We start from the raw sequence: 16,239 nt of genomic DNA, 5'->3' as shown, positions 1-16,239 counted from the left end.
AGCAAGGATTTCTGAAAATACTCTTTTATAAAGGCAGTGAGAAAACTGGCAAAACTTGTGAAAATCAACTTTGTCTGAGCTCTGTAAACTAACCAAAGGCTTGTAGCAATCCTGGAAGCATTTATTAAAGAAACAAAGCTAAATCTTGGTAAGAAGAGTTTTGTATGTTTTAGTTTGCCCTATTCCCATTCCCCCTCTTCAGCCCTATCGTGGCCTTGAAAATCAATATCTCAGCAAACATAGTGTGGAACAAAAGCCTGGAAGCCACCAAAGGAACTGAACTGTCTAAGCCTCATTTCCAGAAAACTATCATTATTTGAACTGTTTGGTGGTTTTCTGAAAGACCTCCCTTGCAAGTCTCTCTTTATTTGACTTTACTCAGCACTTGCCCAGTGCTAAAAGCCTTCTCCTTGGGGGTATTCTTGGACACAATTAGAAGGCTATGTTTAACTTTGTAACTTCCATAGGAGGTGGATAAGCAGGCAATCAATGGGCAACCCAAAAAAGCTTAAAAGCAAAAGCTTGGAAAAGAAATGTCCATGGCTTTAACGGCTCCAGCAGAGCCATAAACAACTAGGAGGCCATGGGCATCCACAAGTTTATCCAGGGCTGTCGCAGACTTAGGAAATAACCGAGAAGTGCCTACACTCGGACTCCTGACTGATGTCAAGGTTCTGAGTAAGCAGGAAGTCAAGTTAAGGAACAGTTGTCTGTTGAAGGGGCTCACACATGTACACAGAGCCCCTTGGCAAAGACTGGAGATTATTGGCTCCAAATAACTCAGAAAATAATTACCCAGTCATAAGTTCAAAACTAATCACGCAGAGACTTTAGTGACCACATGTGACAAAGAAAACAGACGTTACAGCTAGTTCAGAAAAGTCACAAGCAACAACAAATAGTAGTAAACAAACTATCGGTAGATGGGAGAACATGTAAAGAAAGCCATGTAGACCCATAAACAAGTAAATAGGTTGAACTAATATCAAAAAATTTCATGCAACCAAAAATCCAGGACTAGAGGCTTCATTGGTGAATTGCCCCAAATGTAGAGAGAAGAATTAACACCAACCCTTCCAAAACACGGAATAGAAAAGAACACTTCCTAATGAGACCAGTATTTCCCTCATGCCAAAACTAGATGAAGATGTATCAAGGAAGAAATACTACTGACCAATATCTCTTATGAACATAGATGCAAAAATGCTCAAGAATACACTAACAATCCCAGAAGCAAATAAAAAAGATTGTACATCAAGACAAAGCAAGATTTATCCCAGGAACATAATATTGTTTCAATATATGAAAATCAATCAATAGACTACATCACAGGAATAGACTCCTATACAAAGATCACAGAAGGATCACAATAGATGCAGAAAAAGCATTTAACAAAATCTAACACATTTTTATGATATAAACACTAAGAAAACTAGGTATATAAGGACATGATAGCAGAATATACAAAAAAATTCATAGCTAACATATTTAATTATGAAAATTGAAAGAAAATTTCCCTCCAAAGAGGAAGGTATCTGTTTTTACCACGTCTATCCAACAGATTTAGAGTTCCTAGCAATTGAAACTAGGCAAGAAAAAGAAGTTAAAAGCATCCATATTTAAAGGAAGAAGTAAAACTACCTGAATTTGCAAATGATATATTTCTGCATATAGAAAAGTAATCTACACAAAAAAAGAACTGGCCTCCATGAATGTGTTTTAACATATAAAAATTAATTATATTTCTGCACATTATAAATGGATAAGCAGAAAATGAAAAGAGTACAATTCCATTTTCAGAAACATAAAAAATTAATAAAATTCTTAGGAACAAAATTAACCACAGAAGTGTAAGGTCTGCACAATGAAAATTATAAACTTTAAAGCATCCTTGAAAGAAATTAATAAGACCTAAATAAGTGGAAAGACAGGTCATGATCATGGATTAGAAGACACAATTAAAATGGCCATATTCCTCAACTTGATCATGATTCAATGATGCTGAAGTTTACACACAACATGACAAGCTGATCCTAAAATTTACATGGGAATGTAAGGGACACAGCATAAGCAAATAATCTTGAAAAAGAAAAGCAAAATTTGTTCCCTCCAGTTCCTGATTTCAAAACTTACTATAAAATTACCTTACTATGAAACCATGATTATGTGGAACCAACATAAGGATAGACACATAGGTCAGGTAACTGAATTGAGAGTTCAGAAATAACTCTTCAATAACAGATAATTCAATGCAGAAAGAATAATTTTTCCAAAAATTGTGTTGAAACATCTGAATAGCCACATGCAAAAGGAAAAAATTGGATCCCACTTCACATCATATACAAAAACTAATACAAAGTGGATCACAGACCTAAATGTAACAGCTAAAGTTATAAAATTCTTAGAAGAAAATATAAGCTTTGTAATCTTATTTTCTTAGATATGATACGTAAAGTATAAGTGAACAAAAATAAATCTGACTTCATCAAATTAAATATATGTGTATGTGAAAAGACACTAAGAAAATGAAAACACAGGATGAAAATTTACAACACAGAAATACAATAATCATAAAGATTACTGCAAACAATTATATACAAACTAATTAGGCAACCTAGAAGATATGGATGGATAAATGGATAAATTTCTAGAAATGTACAGTCTCCAAAAACTGAACCAGGAAAAAACAAAATATATGAACAGACTGATTACCAGTAATGCAATTATATCAGTAGTAAAGCTACTCTTAAAAAACAACAATCCAGGACCAGACTGCCTCACAGGTAAATCCTACCAAACATTTAGAGAAGAGTTAACATCTATCAATTCAAAATATCTAGCTATTCAAAATATCCCCAAAAATGGATGAAGGAACACTTTCCAATTCATTCTACAAGACCAGCATTACCTTGATACCAAAACTTACAAAAACTAAACAAATATCTCTCTCACGCACACACACACATACATACACACAAATACAGGTCAATATCACGGATGAGCATAGATGCAAAAATCCTCAACAAAATATTAGCAAACCAAATTCAAGTGAAGTTTAGTCCAGGGATGCAAGACTGTTTCAATATCCACTAATCAACATGCATGATACACCACATTAAGAAAATGAAGGCTAAAAATCATATGACTATCTCAATAGTACAGGCAACATACCTAAATATATTAATAATAAAAATTATATATGATAAACCCATAATTAACATCACACTTAATGATGAAAAGTTGAAAACTTTTCCTCTCAGAACAGGAACAAGTCAAGAATTCCCACTCATCACTTTTATTCAACATAGTTTTAGAAGTTACAGCCATAGTGGTCAGATAAAAAAAGAGACAAAAGGCATTCAAATTGGAAAGGAAGAAGCAAAATTTTCACTATTTGCAGAGGACAAGATATTATATATAGAAAACTCTAAAGACACCAAAAATCTATTAGAACAAATAAATGAATTCAGTAAAGTTGTGGAATAGAAAATAAATGTACAGAAATCTATTGCATTTCTATACATTAAGAATGAACTGTCATAAAGAAAAAAAATTTTAATTCCATTTATAGCCTCCTTTAAAAGAGTAAAATATCTAGGAATACATTTAACCAGTAAAGTGAAAGACCTGTACTTTGCAAACTATAATACACTGGTGAAACAAACAGAATAAGACACATATAAACAGAAAGATACAGCATGCACATTTGGACTGGAAGAGCTAATATGTTAAAATGTCCATACTACACAAAGCCATCTCAGATGTAATGCAATCCCTATCAAAATATCAGTGGAATTTTTCACAGAAGTAGAACAAAGAATCCTAAAATTTGAGTTGAATCATTAAATGCCTGGAATAGCCACAGAAATCTTGAGGGGGGAAAAAAGTTGGAGGTACCAAACTCTTTGCTTTCAAACTATACTATAAAGCTACAGTAATCAAAACTTTATGACACTGGCACAAAAACAGACACATACATGAATGGTCCAGAACAGAAAGCCCCCAGATAAATTTACGCTTATGTGGTCAATTAAACAACAAAAAAGCTAAGAATATACAATGGAGAATAGACAGTCTTATCAATAAATGGCATTGGGGAAACTGGACAGCTACATGCAAAAGAATGAAACTGGACAATTTTCCTACAACTTATACAAAAATAAACTTAAAATGACTAGAGATTTAACTATAGTGCCTGAATCCATCAAACCCCCAGAAGAAAACATAGGTAATAGATTCTTTCATACCAGGCTTAGCAGCGTTTTTTCTTTTTTTGTATATATCTCCTTAGGCAAGGGTAACAAAAGTAAAAGCAAATAAACGGCTCCTCAGCACATTAAAAATCTTTTACATAGCTAAGGAAACTATGAACAAAATGAAAAGACAGTCTACTGAATGGGACAATATATTTGCAAATAATGCATCTGATAAGAAAATACCAAAAATAAATAAACCTACCCAACTCAGTATCAAAAAAAAAAAGCAAACAATCCAGCTACAAAATGGGCAGAGACTCTGAATAGATACGTTTCCAAGGAAGAAATACAGATGGCCAACAGACACATGAAAAAATGTTCAGCTTTATTAATCATCAAGGAAATTCAAATCAAAACCATGATATCACCTCATACTTGTCAGAATGACTATAATCAAAAAGATAATAAAAAAATACAAGAGTTGGCAAGGATGTGGAAAAAAGGTAACCCCCATGCACTTCTGGTGGAGATATAAATTGATACAGTCACTGTGGAAAATATTAGAGTTTCCTCAAAAAATTGTAAGCAGAATTACCATATGATTCAGGAGTTTAATTTCTGGATATTTTTCTGAAGCAAATGAAAACACTAACTCAAAAAGATATATGCACCCCAATATTCATAGCACCATTAATTCCAACATCCAAGATATGACAGCAATCTAGTTTTCCATAAATAAAGAAAGAATATACTTCATATATATACCTTAAACTTGTACAGTGCTGTGGGTCAATTATACCTCAATAAAACTGGAAGAAAAAAAATTTTTAAGCAGCCAACTAGGCAGGGCCAGCTGCCAAACAATTCCAAGTAGTTGGTTTCACAGTTATCACCGCTTGACACTTCAGAAATGCACCAGAGTTTAACATGCATGTGACTATTCCTGTATTTGCACCATCTAATCTCCCAGCGTTTTTAATCCTTAGGTTAATATACACACTGTTACCTGCTCCCATGTTCAAATTCAGACCCAGTTTCAACTGTATCAAAGTTGAGACTCAATTTTACTTTCTAAGAGTGAAAATCCTCAACTTCCTTTCTTTGCCTTACCTGGGACGAGTCTCCTGTTACCACGATATACTTGCAGGGAGAGTTTCTGCACTTTTTCATCGCGAGAGGTCTGGCTGCGAGGTCACAGAAACTCTCACTCACTTGATTGTTTTGTGCATCCATGCACTTGACTTGCCGATATGTCTCTCTCTTCTTACACGATATTGAGCACTAGAAATACAATGATGAAGTGAGGAACACTCTCTCGCGGAACGGCTGGGTGAAAGTTTACTTGACAATACTCACATCCAACCACTCTCCTGCCACCCAGCGGTACTGTATGCAGTCCCGATGCCAACACTCTCTCTGAAAATAAGGCCGCGTGGACGGATCACACTTTTCTTCCGCCACGCGACCAACTCCTCTCTGTCTGCAATACACATCTCTTTGCTGAACTCCGGAGCCGCAGGTCACAGAGCACTGTGAAGAAGCCCAAACGATTTAAATCATCAACTAACAAATATCAAATTATGTAAAAAAAAATCACAAAATAGAGTCATGACCTATTTTCTTGTTTCTTTTAACATAGCCTGATATTACATCACGAATAAGAAAATACATGCAGGAAGTATTCTTAACATTGTCCGGTCTGGAGCAGCTATTCGAATACACAAATAGATGTTCTTTATTTTGCAATACTTATTCAAGTTGTATAGAAAGTTTGACCTGATACTCCATCCGAATTGGTAATTCTCTTCTGACTTAAACATGCTAAACATCTACAAAATTTGCCACAACATTCAATCAAACTATTCTACTATTACATTGCTTTTGAAAATTATTTAAATCCTTACACCGTATGCATAATTTCCCTCAAAGCAACAATAATTTCCAAGTTTGGGTTCTATTCATCTTTATACCTACAGTAGGTACCATAGCTTGGAAGTCCAAATATTTGTTGACTCATGATTCTATTTCAATAGAGAGGTGTTTGAGGAAACTGCCTCAATTTACAGTTTACCTAGGCAACCTTGCCTTAACCTCTCCAGGTATCATTTGCCTTATCTGCACAAAGAAGATTTTGCGTTGTTTGTAAAATTTCATAGAACTAGTCCCACACTTATTCTTGACAGTAGATCTCCAAAGAAGTACCAAGACTGAAGTCCTGAGACTCAGAGATGTTAAGTCATTTGCCTGAGCTGCTGCCTGGAGTCACTGGTGAAGCAGATTTAAGCTCACTTCTTTTTTTTTTTTTTCCCATTTATTTTTATTAGTTGGAGGCTAATTACTTTACATCATTACAGTAGTTTTTGTCATACATTGAAATGAATTAGCCATGGATTTACATGTATTCCCCATCCCGGTTCCCCCTCCCACCTCCCTCTCCACCCGATCCCTCTGGGTCTTCCCAGTGCACCAGGCCCGAGCACTTGTCTCATGCACCCAACCTGGGCTGGTGATCTGTTTCACCCTAGATACAGATTAAGCTCACTTCTTTCCAAACTCCAGACTTTGAGCTCTCCTTGTGTTGCCTCCAGGGAATGGAGGACTTGGCAGCATCTCAGGGCTTTTTCAGCTCCACAAGGCCAAGCCATAAAACAACAGAGCTTGACCACAACCAAGAGCTGTGATGCCAACAGCAATAAAGTATGGACAATGTCTAAGGGTATTTATTTAATTTGTGAGCTTGGTTTTTATACTCTTTGTTATTCCAGAAGGGATTGGAGGTCATATTGACTGTTATGTGGGGCCTTATCATTGTTCCCAACTGTGATAGTATAAGGGTAAAAATTCAGGTTTTTTCATTAAGTTCTTTATTTCTACAAGATTCCCAGAGTCATTGATCTCTCTTTCCTAACAGTAAATATTTATCTGCAGTATATGGTTTCATCATGAATTTTGAAAAAGCTTTAAAGCCCCAAATGTTAAAAAATTTAGTTTACTTGATAGATTCAAATTTCTCTTATAGACTCTTATAGCAGTTTTACACTAGACGCCCCTTTAAATTTAGTTTTTTGTGTTGTGTCTGTAAATAGCAACCACTGACTCAAAAGAGAAATTTTATATTATTTTTTAACTTATGAAGAATATTCTGCATATCTTATACATGCATGCTAAGTTGCTTTAGTTGTGTTTGAGCCTTCATAATCCCACGGACAATAGCCCACCAGACTCATCTGTCCGTGAGATTCTCCAGGCCCTCCTCCAGGGGATCTTCCTGACCCAGGGATCAAACTCGTGTTTCTTATGTCTCCTGCATTGGCAGGCTGGTTCTTTACCACTAGCACCACCTGGAAAGCCCGTAGGTTACTTATACCTACCCTCAATTAATGCTTTTGCAGTTGAATTTTGCCAACTTATTGAATGTTTTATTTAAAAAAAAAAAAAGACATGACTCCTTTGTATGCAGATAATAATCACATATTATTTTGTGTATTTTGTCCAGGGCACAATTTTAAGCCCGCGAAGATGTGGGGATGTGGTTTTGCTTATTTGAACCTCTGATGAAAATGTTTAGCCTATAAAATAAGACTCCTGCAAACACTTTCCAGCAATAATTACAGAAATATAAACTATATTTAGAAAATTTTCTACCTGTAAACCTGAAAAAAAAAAATATTCCTGAAAAAGAAATTCACAAAAGGCAGCTTAGTAAAAAGTTTTGTCAGACAAATATAATATTGTGTTATTCAATAATCCAAGTTTCTGATTGATCCTGACTGACCATGGCACAGGTTTAGAAGGCCTCCACTGAGGCCATGAGTAACTACTATTGTGGAGCTCATCCTCAAAGGTAACAAACCAACAAACAAAAAAATGAAAAAACTGGACTTTTGGACTGCTGCTTGCATTTCTTTTCTTTTTTTTTTTTAAGAGAGAAGAATATAAAAGAGTAAACTAATGTATTTCAGATTTGAACAGAGAAGAGAATCCATTGCTTAAATGAAATATTTCTTAGCGTAGTGTCATCAATAACCCTAACTGCCAAGTCCAGCAAAAACTTTTCATGTCTTTTCTTAGTTAATCTCACTGACACATTCCGCACCACTAGCCATGTTCTGTTGAGCCATTCTGGCTTCAATCCTATCTGGTTCCAGGTACTCTCCTCTTGAAGTCCTTAATTGACTCTATTTTCTTTGTTTAGCCTTTAAATGTTAGTGTTTCCTAGGGTCTATAACTTGTTTCTCTTTATACGTTCTGAGATCTCTCTGAGCAATTTCTTCTAGATAGCAAGAATTTCTAAATCTATTCTCTCCAGCTGGAATGGCAACCCACTCCATAATTCTTGCCTGGAAAATTCAATTGACAGAGGAGCCCGGAGAGCTACAGTCCACGGGAATGCAAAGAGTTGGACACAGCTGAACAACTAACACGACTTTTTACACTTTTTTATGTATTGACAAGATTTTCATGTGTATTCTACATAGATTTGTCAAAAGCACCTCAAATCCAACATTTCCAAAGGAGAACTTATGGCCTTTGCCCATCAGCTCCTCTTCCAGTTGTAAATGCTGTGAAGATATGATAACTCACTCTTAAGTCCAGCAATGTATTACTATTAGAATGACCTCCCAAGGTATACCCCTAACTCCAAAATAGGCACCTTTATTCAGCAGCTTTATAGAGCCACATATTTATAAGCATGTTAAATTTTGTCTTTAAAAATCCAAGTAACTCATATGAAGGCAATTTGAGGTTATTATTACAAGTATGACACAAATAACTGATTTAAGGCACTAACTCGCCACCACTGTATAATTTAATTCAGATAGGAAAAGTCTGCCAGATTTCCTACCTATGCATAAATGTACTACAACACTACAACTGTCCAACACAAGCCTGGACAGTGGAAGTGTAGAAGATAGATTTTAGCCAGTCCACAGGTACAATAGCCACGTTAGCTACTACAGAACAGAGATGAAGAAATATTAGAACATGCTTTGCCAAAATGGGTTCATTAATGCTAATTCACTCTGTCATTTAATAAACAATCATTTAAAATATAATAGTAAACTCTTTCCTTGATGCACTATTTATAATTTCTTGTTAATGGAATAAGATTTTGATTTTATTATAGTCAGTTATTTGCAACTATATTTTATTTCAAGTGAATCAGTATTAGAGCAGTAGTAGAGGATTTTGAGTTAAAAAAGACTGTAGAAATATCTAATCCCAATTTCTCTTCAATACTGAAATCTATTTTACAACAGTGGTGAATGAATGAACATCAAATCCATCCAGACTTCCATAACTTCAATATAGGTACCTTCACTATATCCTGAAAGCATTCTGATTTTGGTTTGACTGACTCTGAAGTTAGCAAATTCTCTCCTATATTGAGCTGAAATATTCTTCCTTAAACTTTTATCCACTGGGTAGAATGTGTCCTCCCTACCAACATAGAACAAATACATACTGACTTCCATGTGAGAAAGTACAAAGATGTGAGGCCTGGAACTGTGGCAGCTATTTTATGACCATTAGCAGTTGATCAACAGAACTACAGAAATCTCAGTCCAGCACCCTTGCCATGTAGAACTCCTGAATCTAACTTAAATCTAGTGACTTTCTGATTTTATTATGTAAAGAATAAAAGTCTTCCAGTTTAAGCTGCTAATAATCAGGGCTTTTCCTGCTTGCAACAGAATACAATGGAACTTATACAGAATAGTTACAATTCAATTGTGCTTCTCTGGGGATTTGGTAATTTGCCAAGACTTTTCTTTTAGTGCAGGTCTCAGAATAGGTACTACTCCAAAAATCTGAGCAGAATTTATTAGTGCAAAGATATGAACACTTATCTATTAATGTAATCTAATATGTTGCTAGTGATTTAATACATGATCAATAGAACCTTCAGCTATTTACCTATGATGTGTGACATCCATGTATACCTTAAATTGATGCAACAGACTTTATTATATATAAATAAGCCTGTAATGAACTCAACACAACATAGAAATTACATTTCTCTTGAATGCATTATTATGTGTAGCCCAGTGACATTCTGCAATTGTTGACTTTAGGTGCTTTGTAAGAGGAGCAATAGGTTGCTAAGGGAGTAAAAGACGTTGCTAAGAAAATATAAAGACAATCTAAGATAACATAAAAATAAAATAATTATGGCAGCAATTACAGTAGGGAAAACTCAGACCAGTATTCAAATGCTTGCCCCCTCCCCATCACTTCCTGCCAGTGACCTGCACAAGCTACTTAAACCGTTTAAGCCTTGTTTTTCTCATATACATAATGAATAATACCTACAATTGTGAGGAATACAGAAGTCTTTCATATAGTGTTAGAAGGTCACTGACCCTTGCTGCTTCCTTCCTATTCCCATTTTTTCACTTTACTTACAGAGATACAATTATCCCTGCCTTGAAATTTTCTCCACTCATGCCTCAAACCAAAGAGTATTAGTCATCTCAGCTCACTCAAAGACAGACTGTCTTAAGTATCAAGAAAAATGATAAAGGGAGAGATTTCACAGGCAGCAGACAAATGCAAAAACAGAATTGCTGGCACTATTGAGAAGCATATTCACCCAGTCCCAGAGCAGAGAGACATCCTCCTTCACCTTGGGCCCCAAGTTGTCTTCCTGGAGGAAATGCTCAAACTGGGTATAAAGATGAGGGGCCCGTGGGAGCTTAAGGCTTTCTATCTTTTTGGATTATAAAAGACATATATGTATACAATGGAAAGTTTTCAAGTATGACTACATACATATGTGCATGTGTGTGTGTATTTTGGAAATATAGAAAATATGGAATTACAGAAATACCAAATCACTTAAACATGACGGCATTTAGCAGATAGTTTCCAAAAAAGTTTTTTCCAGATCAGGGGGTTTGGGAAAGGGGGCATTAACCAATAGACCTGTGAGATCTGGGGAGCTCATCTAACCTTTGGTTCCAGCTCTGATCTTAAAATACTAGAAAGAAAATGATGGGTCTCTAAGAAGGGGAACAAGTAAGTGACTGTGGTCACAAGGCTTTTGATTCAATAGCAAGCCCTGAGATTAGGTCCTTTCTAAGCTGTCCAACAGGTTTCCCTTGATCACAGGGAGAGGAGAATTCTGAACAACTTTTTTCTGAGCTTGTAAACTACGTTTGGATGGCCCTGAACTAAGCATGAGACATGAGGAATCTAAGTCAGCCTAGCCTTAAAAACTTGAATTTATAAGTAAAGATGGTACTCTCAAATGGATAAAATTAGGTGAAAACATAAACAAAAAATGTCTGGTTCCAAAAAGAAGAGGATGAGCCTTTTTTTTTTTTTCTTTTTAAATGATTCTAGTATTTCTGTTGCATCTAATGGCATACATCTGAACTTAGGCGATAAAGAACTCTATGCAGTAATGTTTTTTCCTGTTTGCTGGCAGTCATTAAAAGGCATTACTAAATCCTTTCATTAAAAAAATGATATCAAATACCAAATCAGAAGTGTTAACTTCAAAACTCATTGAGCACCTCTGTGGTCACAATTTGCCAAATGAATCTTTCCATTAGAGGTATAATGTAAAATAGTAATAAAATGAAATTATTTTCCAGTGAGTGCTATTAAAGCAACGTTACAATTTATGCAGTAAGAACAAAGGAGCAACCAGTAATTATCTCTTAACTACCTCTGAAATTACGCTTCTGTTAAATATATTATTACACGTAGCACAGCGACAGCCTGCGATTGTTAACTCCATGTGAGTACTTTTTATAGAATAAATCAAAAACCAACGACTTCACAAGTGGTCATTTGTTTCTAGCAGAGTTTTGGGTTCTGTGTGGGTGTATGAAGCTAATTTCTATGACAAGGAAAACCAATTCAAGGAGAAGAAGGTCGACTCTGTACAAAAGCATCTGTATTTTTTATAGTCTTTACATATTCATATCTGTATCTTAGAAACCCCTGGAATATGTTCCTTTAGTGAATCTTATATAACTTCAGACTTGGTGGCAAGCCAAGGCCAAGTTGTTAGCACCAGTGATTGATTCGCTATTGCGGGACTGGAGGTCAAGGGTCAGGAAGAGTCCCTCATGAATAGCAACCACAGCAGCTGCGAGGCGGCGACAGTCCTGGGGTCACCAGGGATACTGGTGGCCAAGAGGGGCGTCTCTCCCACTCCCATCCCCCAGCACCTCCCACCTGACATCAGAATTGAAAGGTTTCTGCCACGTGCTGGGTGCAGTGCCTTTGGAATGTTTTCCTCTCCAGTGGAAAGCTGCTTTGTCATTACCTGCCACATCTTGGTCCAGATAAAATAAAGCCTACCCCTGCTTTAAGCAAAACCACAACATGACAAATGTATAAATTAAGAGATGGCAGGTCCTTTTTTTTTTTGCAACTGAAATATAGAATTCAAACTAAGAAGTAGGTAGCTCCATTCTAAGCTGGGCACTTAGTGAACAAGATATCCATTGTATCTAAGATTTCGAGGCCTGTGATAATGCTGAAGAAATAGGCATGGTTAGATAAGTGGTAAAGAATCTGCCTGCCAATGCAGGAGACACAGGAGACAGGTCCAATCCCTGGATTGGGAAGATCCCCAGGAGGAGGAAATGGCAGCCCAGGCCAGTATTTTTGCCTGAAAACACCCAAGGACAGAGGAGCCTGGAGGCTACAGTCCCTGGGGTTGCAAAGAGTCGGACACAACTGGGCACACACTCACGAAGACTCTAAGTCATAGAAGGATTAAGACTTCTTCCAGAGCTCATACTATATGTAAGTAAATAATGGCAAAAATATATGTTAAGAGGTCACCTGGAAACAGATGATGATGAACTAGACTGGGGTGATTGCCATGGAGACTCAAGAGTGACTCTGATGGAAGAATTGAGAGGAGCTGGGGAGTAACTAACTCTGGGGTCAAGGGAAACAGGATAGACCCAGGGTTTCTTGAACAACTTAGCGGGTAGTAGTGGCATTCACTAAAGAGAACAGATTAATGTGAAATCTTTCAAATCATGGTCTCTGCCAAACCATGAAAAATAATTTCATTTACTGGGTGTGCATGCTCAGTCACTTCAGTCATGTCCGAGTCTTTGCGACCCCATGGACTGTAGCCCACCAGACTCCTCCATCTGTGGATTTTCCAGGCAAGAATACTGGAGTGGGTTGCCATGCCCTTCTCCAAGGCAATCTTCCCAACTCAGGGATCGAACCTATGTCTCTTGAGTCTCCTGCATTGACGGGTGGATTCTTTTCCAGTAGTACCACCTGGGAACCTCCAATTTCAAGGAGTGAAGGATAAAATTTAGGGGCCCAGGGGAACCCCACTTCCAGCTCCTGTCTGAGCCCCTATCTTCCTAATATAGCTCCTACATCAGACAGAGACAAGGAAATTCCATCAACAGAATATGGGTTTCTTTTTCCCATGGCAAGACTAGCTCTTTTAAGAGATGGATACATACCCTGAAATACAGCAGCAAGCAGTCAGGTAGCTTTGCTGAAAGCATAGCTGCACTGAAATCAAGCTTCAGGAAATTATTCTGGTTAACATTTCTGGCCTCATTTATGTTTTTCTCCTCTTTACTATTACCCATGCTGATCTTTGCTGAACAACCACATTCAAATATATGCCTTTCCAAGTTTAGATTTGGAGTTTACCTCTCTGAGTGTGCCAAAGCAAGTATCCATCAGCCTTCTTCTATAACCTGACATTCTTAGCCCTGTTCTCATCTCAGTATAAGCTTTGTTTTTGCTGAGTCTTCCCAAGTGTGTCCACTCTGGCCTTAGACCAGCCAGGCTCCCTGGTTCCGTCATGTCCCTAACTCTTAAACCATCTCCAATTATGATCCATCTGGAACTTATCAGTCCCTTTTCCAAGTTGCTACCTCAGCTCAAATCCAAGACTTTAGTGTGGTAACAAGGCAGTTACTAAATACCTCAACATATGTATTTTACTGTTAGACCACCTGGAATAATGTTATAATCATTGGTAGCCTCCCTAGTATTCAGTAACAGAATTTCTTGTAAAGTTTATAGCCCCCAAAATAATCAAGACTAATTTTTTTTATTAAACTATGAACTTAGCAAATGTGTTAACACTGTATAGTATCAATTCAGAGCATAGTGTGAAAAAAAATGTGTAATAGAATAAAACACATTTAGTGGCATAAAAGTTTCAAGGTTATTGAAAGCATGCAGAGTGAATTAAGATTTTATTTTTAAACACAAGAATACATACATAACCATAAAACACCTTACATACCTCCTTCCATCTGTTGGCTTTCCATGAAGGGCATCCGACAGATCTACAAGCTTTATGTGTTCGAGGTTTCCGTAGATGACTGCAATATTTTTCTTCTAATTTCCCATGGAATTGGTCAATGCAAAGCACCTCACGGTATTTTAAACCTTTACCACAGGAAGCTGAGCACTGGAAGGTAAATATGAATGCATTTACTCATTTTATCTTGACTGATTTATCTATAAGAAGCGGGAAATGAAACAATCAAAACATCATTGCTTTGATATTTTCATCAAATTATACTTTGATATTTCCAAGGAGAGAATTTAAAATTTGCCAGTCTGCCCTAGACCATAAATCGATGTTGGTATCATAAGGTAATCATTTATTTTATAAAAAGTATTGATTATCTACCATACACCAAGCACTCTTCTGGCACATAAATGCTTTAGATCTTTTAAGGTTAAAGACTATCTGCAACTACCTACCATTACCACACATATTCCAATAAAAAACTTGCTTTCAATTTTGTACAGTCATGTCCTACTCTATTTTTAACCCTATATGTCTTGCCACAGTGCAAACTATGTTTTGAATGTTAAAAAAAAAACTCTCAATGTAGGAAAATATGAGAAAGCAGAAATTTTTTTTCAATGCATTAATTTACTTGGCAGCATTGGGTCTCAACTGTGGCAAGCGGGATCTTTCATTGCAGTGCACAGACTCTAGTTACAACACACGACTCTCCAGTTATGGCAAGAGGGGTTAGCTGTATCATAACGTGTGGGTCTTAGTTCCACGACCAGGGATTGAACCTGCATCTGCTGCATTGGAAGGCAGATTCTTAACCACCAGACCACCAGGAAAATCCTCCAAATTTATTTTTTTTAAGCATGATTCAGTTGATTTTTTTTTCTTTTAATCAATCTGGCAATGGTATCATTCCAACACAAACCCTCCAACTCTCAGGATGTTGATAATTTTCAGCATGATATATGCACCAGGGAAGAGTTAAGCTAAGAAGACATGGATTCCAGATAACTCCTGTCATTCTTCTGGGATAGCTGGTCACATATGGTTTCATTTAGAAACATATACTGAGTTCTGAGAACATTAGATAATATATTACGCATTTTATGTGTGAGTTCAAAGACTGCATATCTAATATAGACTATAAGTTGCCTAAATATTTTAAATTAAAAAATGAATAGTTTGAGGATAATTTACCTTTATTAAATTTGCAATGCTATTTCCCATTTGAATAGGCAATTAATTGAACTTGTTGCCTTGATTATTAAGACTTATTACCATGTCTGAGATGTTCTCTTGCCATTAACACCTACACCCTTATGTGTGACTTAAAACATTCTTAATTCTGTGTGAATTGCTAATGGATCTTCACAAATTGTATTGTGTTCATTCTTTCTTGCTATTGATCTTCTCTTTCATATCTACCTTTCTTTATGATGTACTTCTCCTGGCTGTTTATCTTAGCCACTTCCCTGCCTGCTTCTTGACTTCAGTGTTTATTTTTTCAAACAATATAACATATTTTGTACTTTAGTATAAAGTATGCTAAACTTTTAGTATAAAGTATACTAAACTTTTAAAAATCACATGCTGTTGAATACCAGGCATATATTATCAGGGAGTATACGTACATGTTCACAAATAGTACAGAGAACTATACTCAAAATTCTGTATTAACCTATAAGGGAAAAGAATCTGAAAAATAATAGATACACATGTATGTATAACTGAATCACTGTGCTTTACACTTGAAACAAATACAGCATTGTAAATCAACTA

The 16,239-nt window shown here is 36.3% G+C and overlaps 1 protein-coding gene across 1 annotated transcript in view; it reads right to left on the bottom strand.

Moving 5' to 3' along the window:
* The window catches only part of ADAMTS20 (ADAM metallopeptidase with thrombospondin type 1 motif 20), a 194,318-nt gene that overhangs the window by 39,035 nt on the left and 139,044 nt on the right, over positions 1-16,239 (bottom strand). Inside the window, exons 29-31 of the mRNA XM_070454544.1 lie at positions 14,452-14,619; positions 5,553-5,726; positions 5,307-5,477 (exon numbers count right to left, since the gene is read on the bottom strand). Of these exons, the coding sequence (XP_070310645.1) occupies positions 5,307-5,477; positions 5,553-5,726; positions 14,452-14,619 (513 nt within the window). The remainder of the gene's footprint in view (positions 1-5,306; positions 5,478-5,552; positions 5,727-14,451; positions 14,620-16,239) is intronic.

The sequence above is a fragment of the Odocoileus virginianus genome, chromosome 24 (genome assembly GCF_023699985.2).
Source record: "Odocoileus virginianus isolate 20LAN1187 ecotype Illinois chromosome 24, Ovbor_1.2, whole genome shotgun sequence".
Taxonomy (NCBI): Eukaryota; Metazoa; Chordata; class Mammalia; order Artiodactyla; family Cervidae; genus Odocoileus; species Odocoileus virginianus.
Note: the sequence above shows the minus strand (reverse complement) of the source record. Positions and strands in the feature narration are given on the sequence as shown.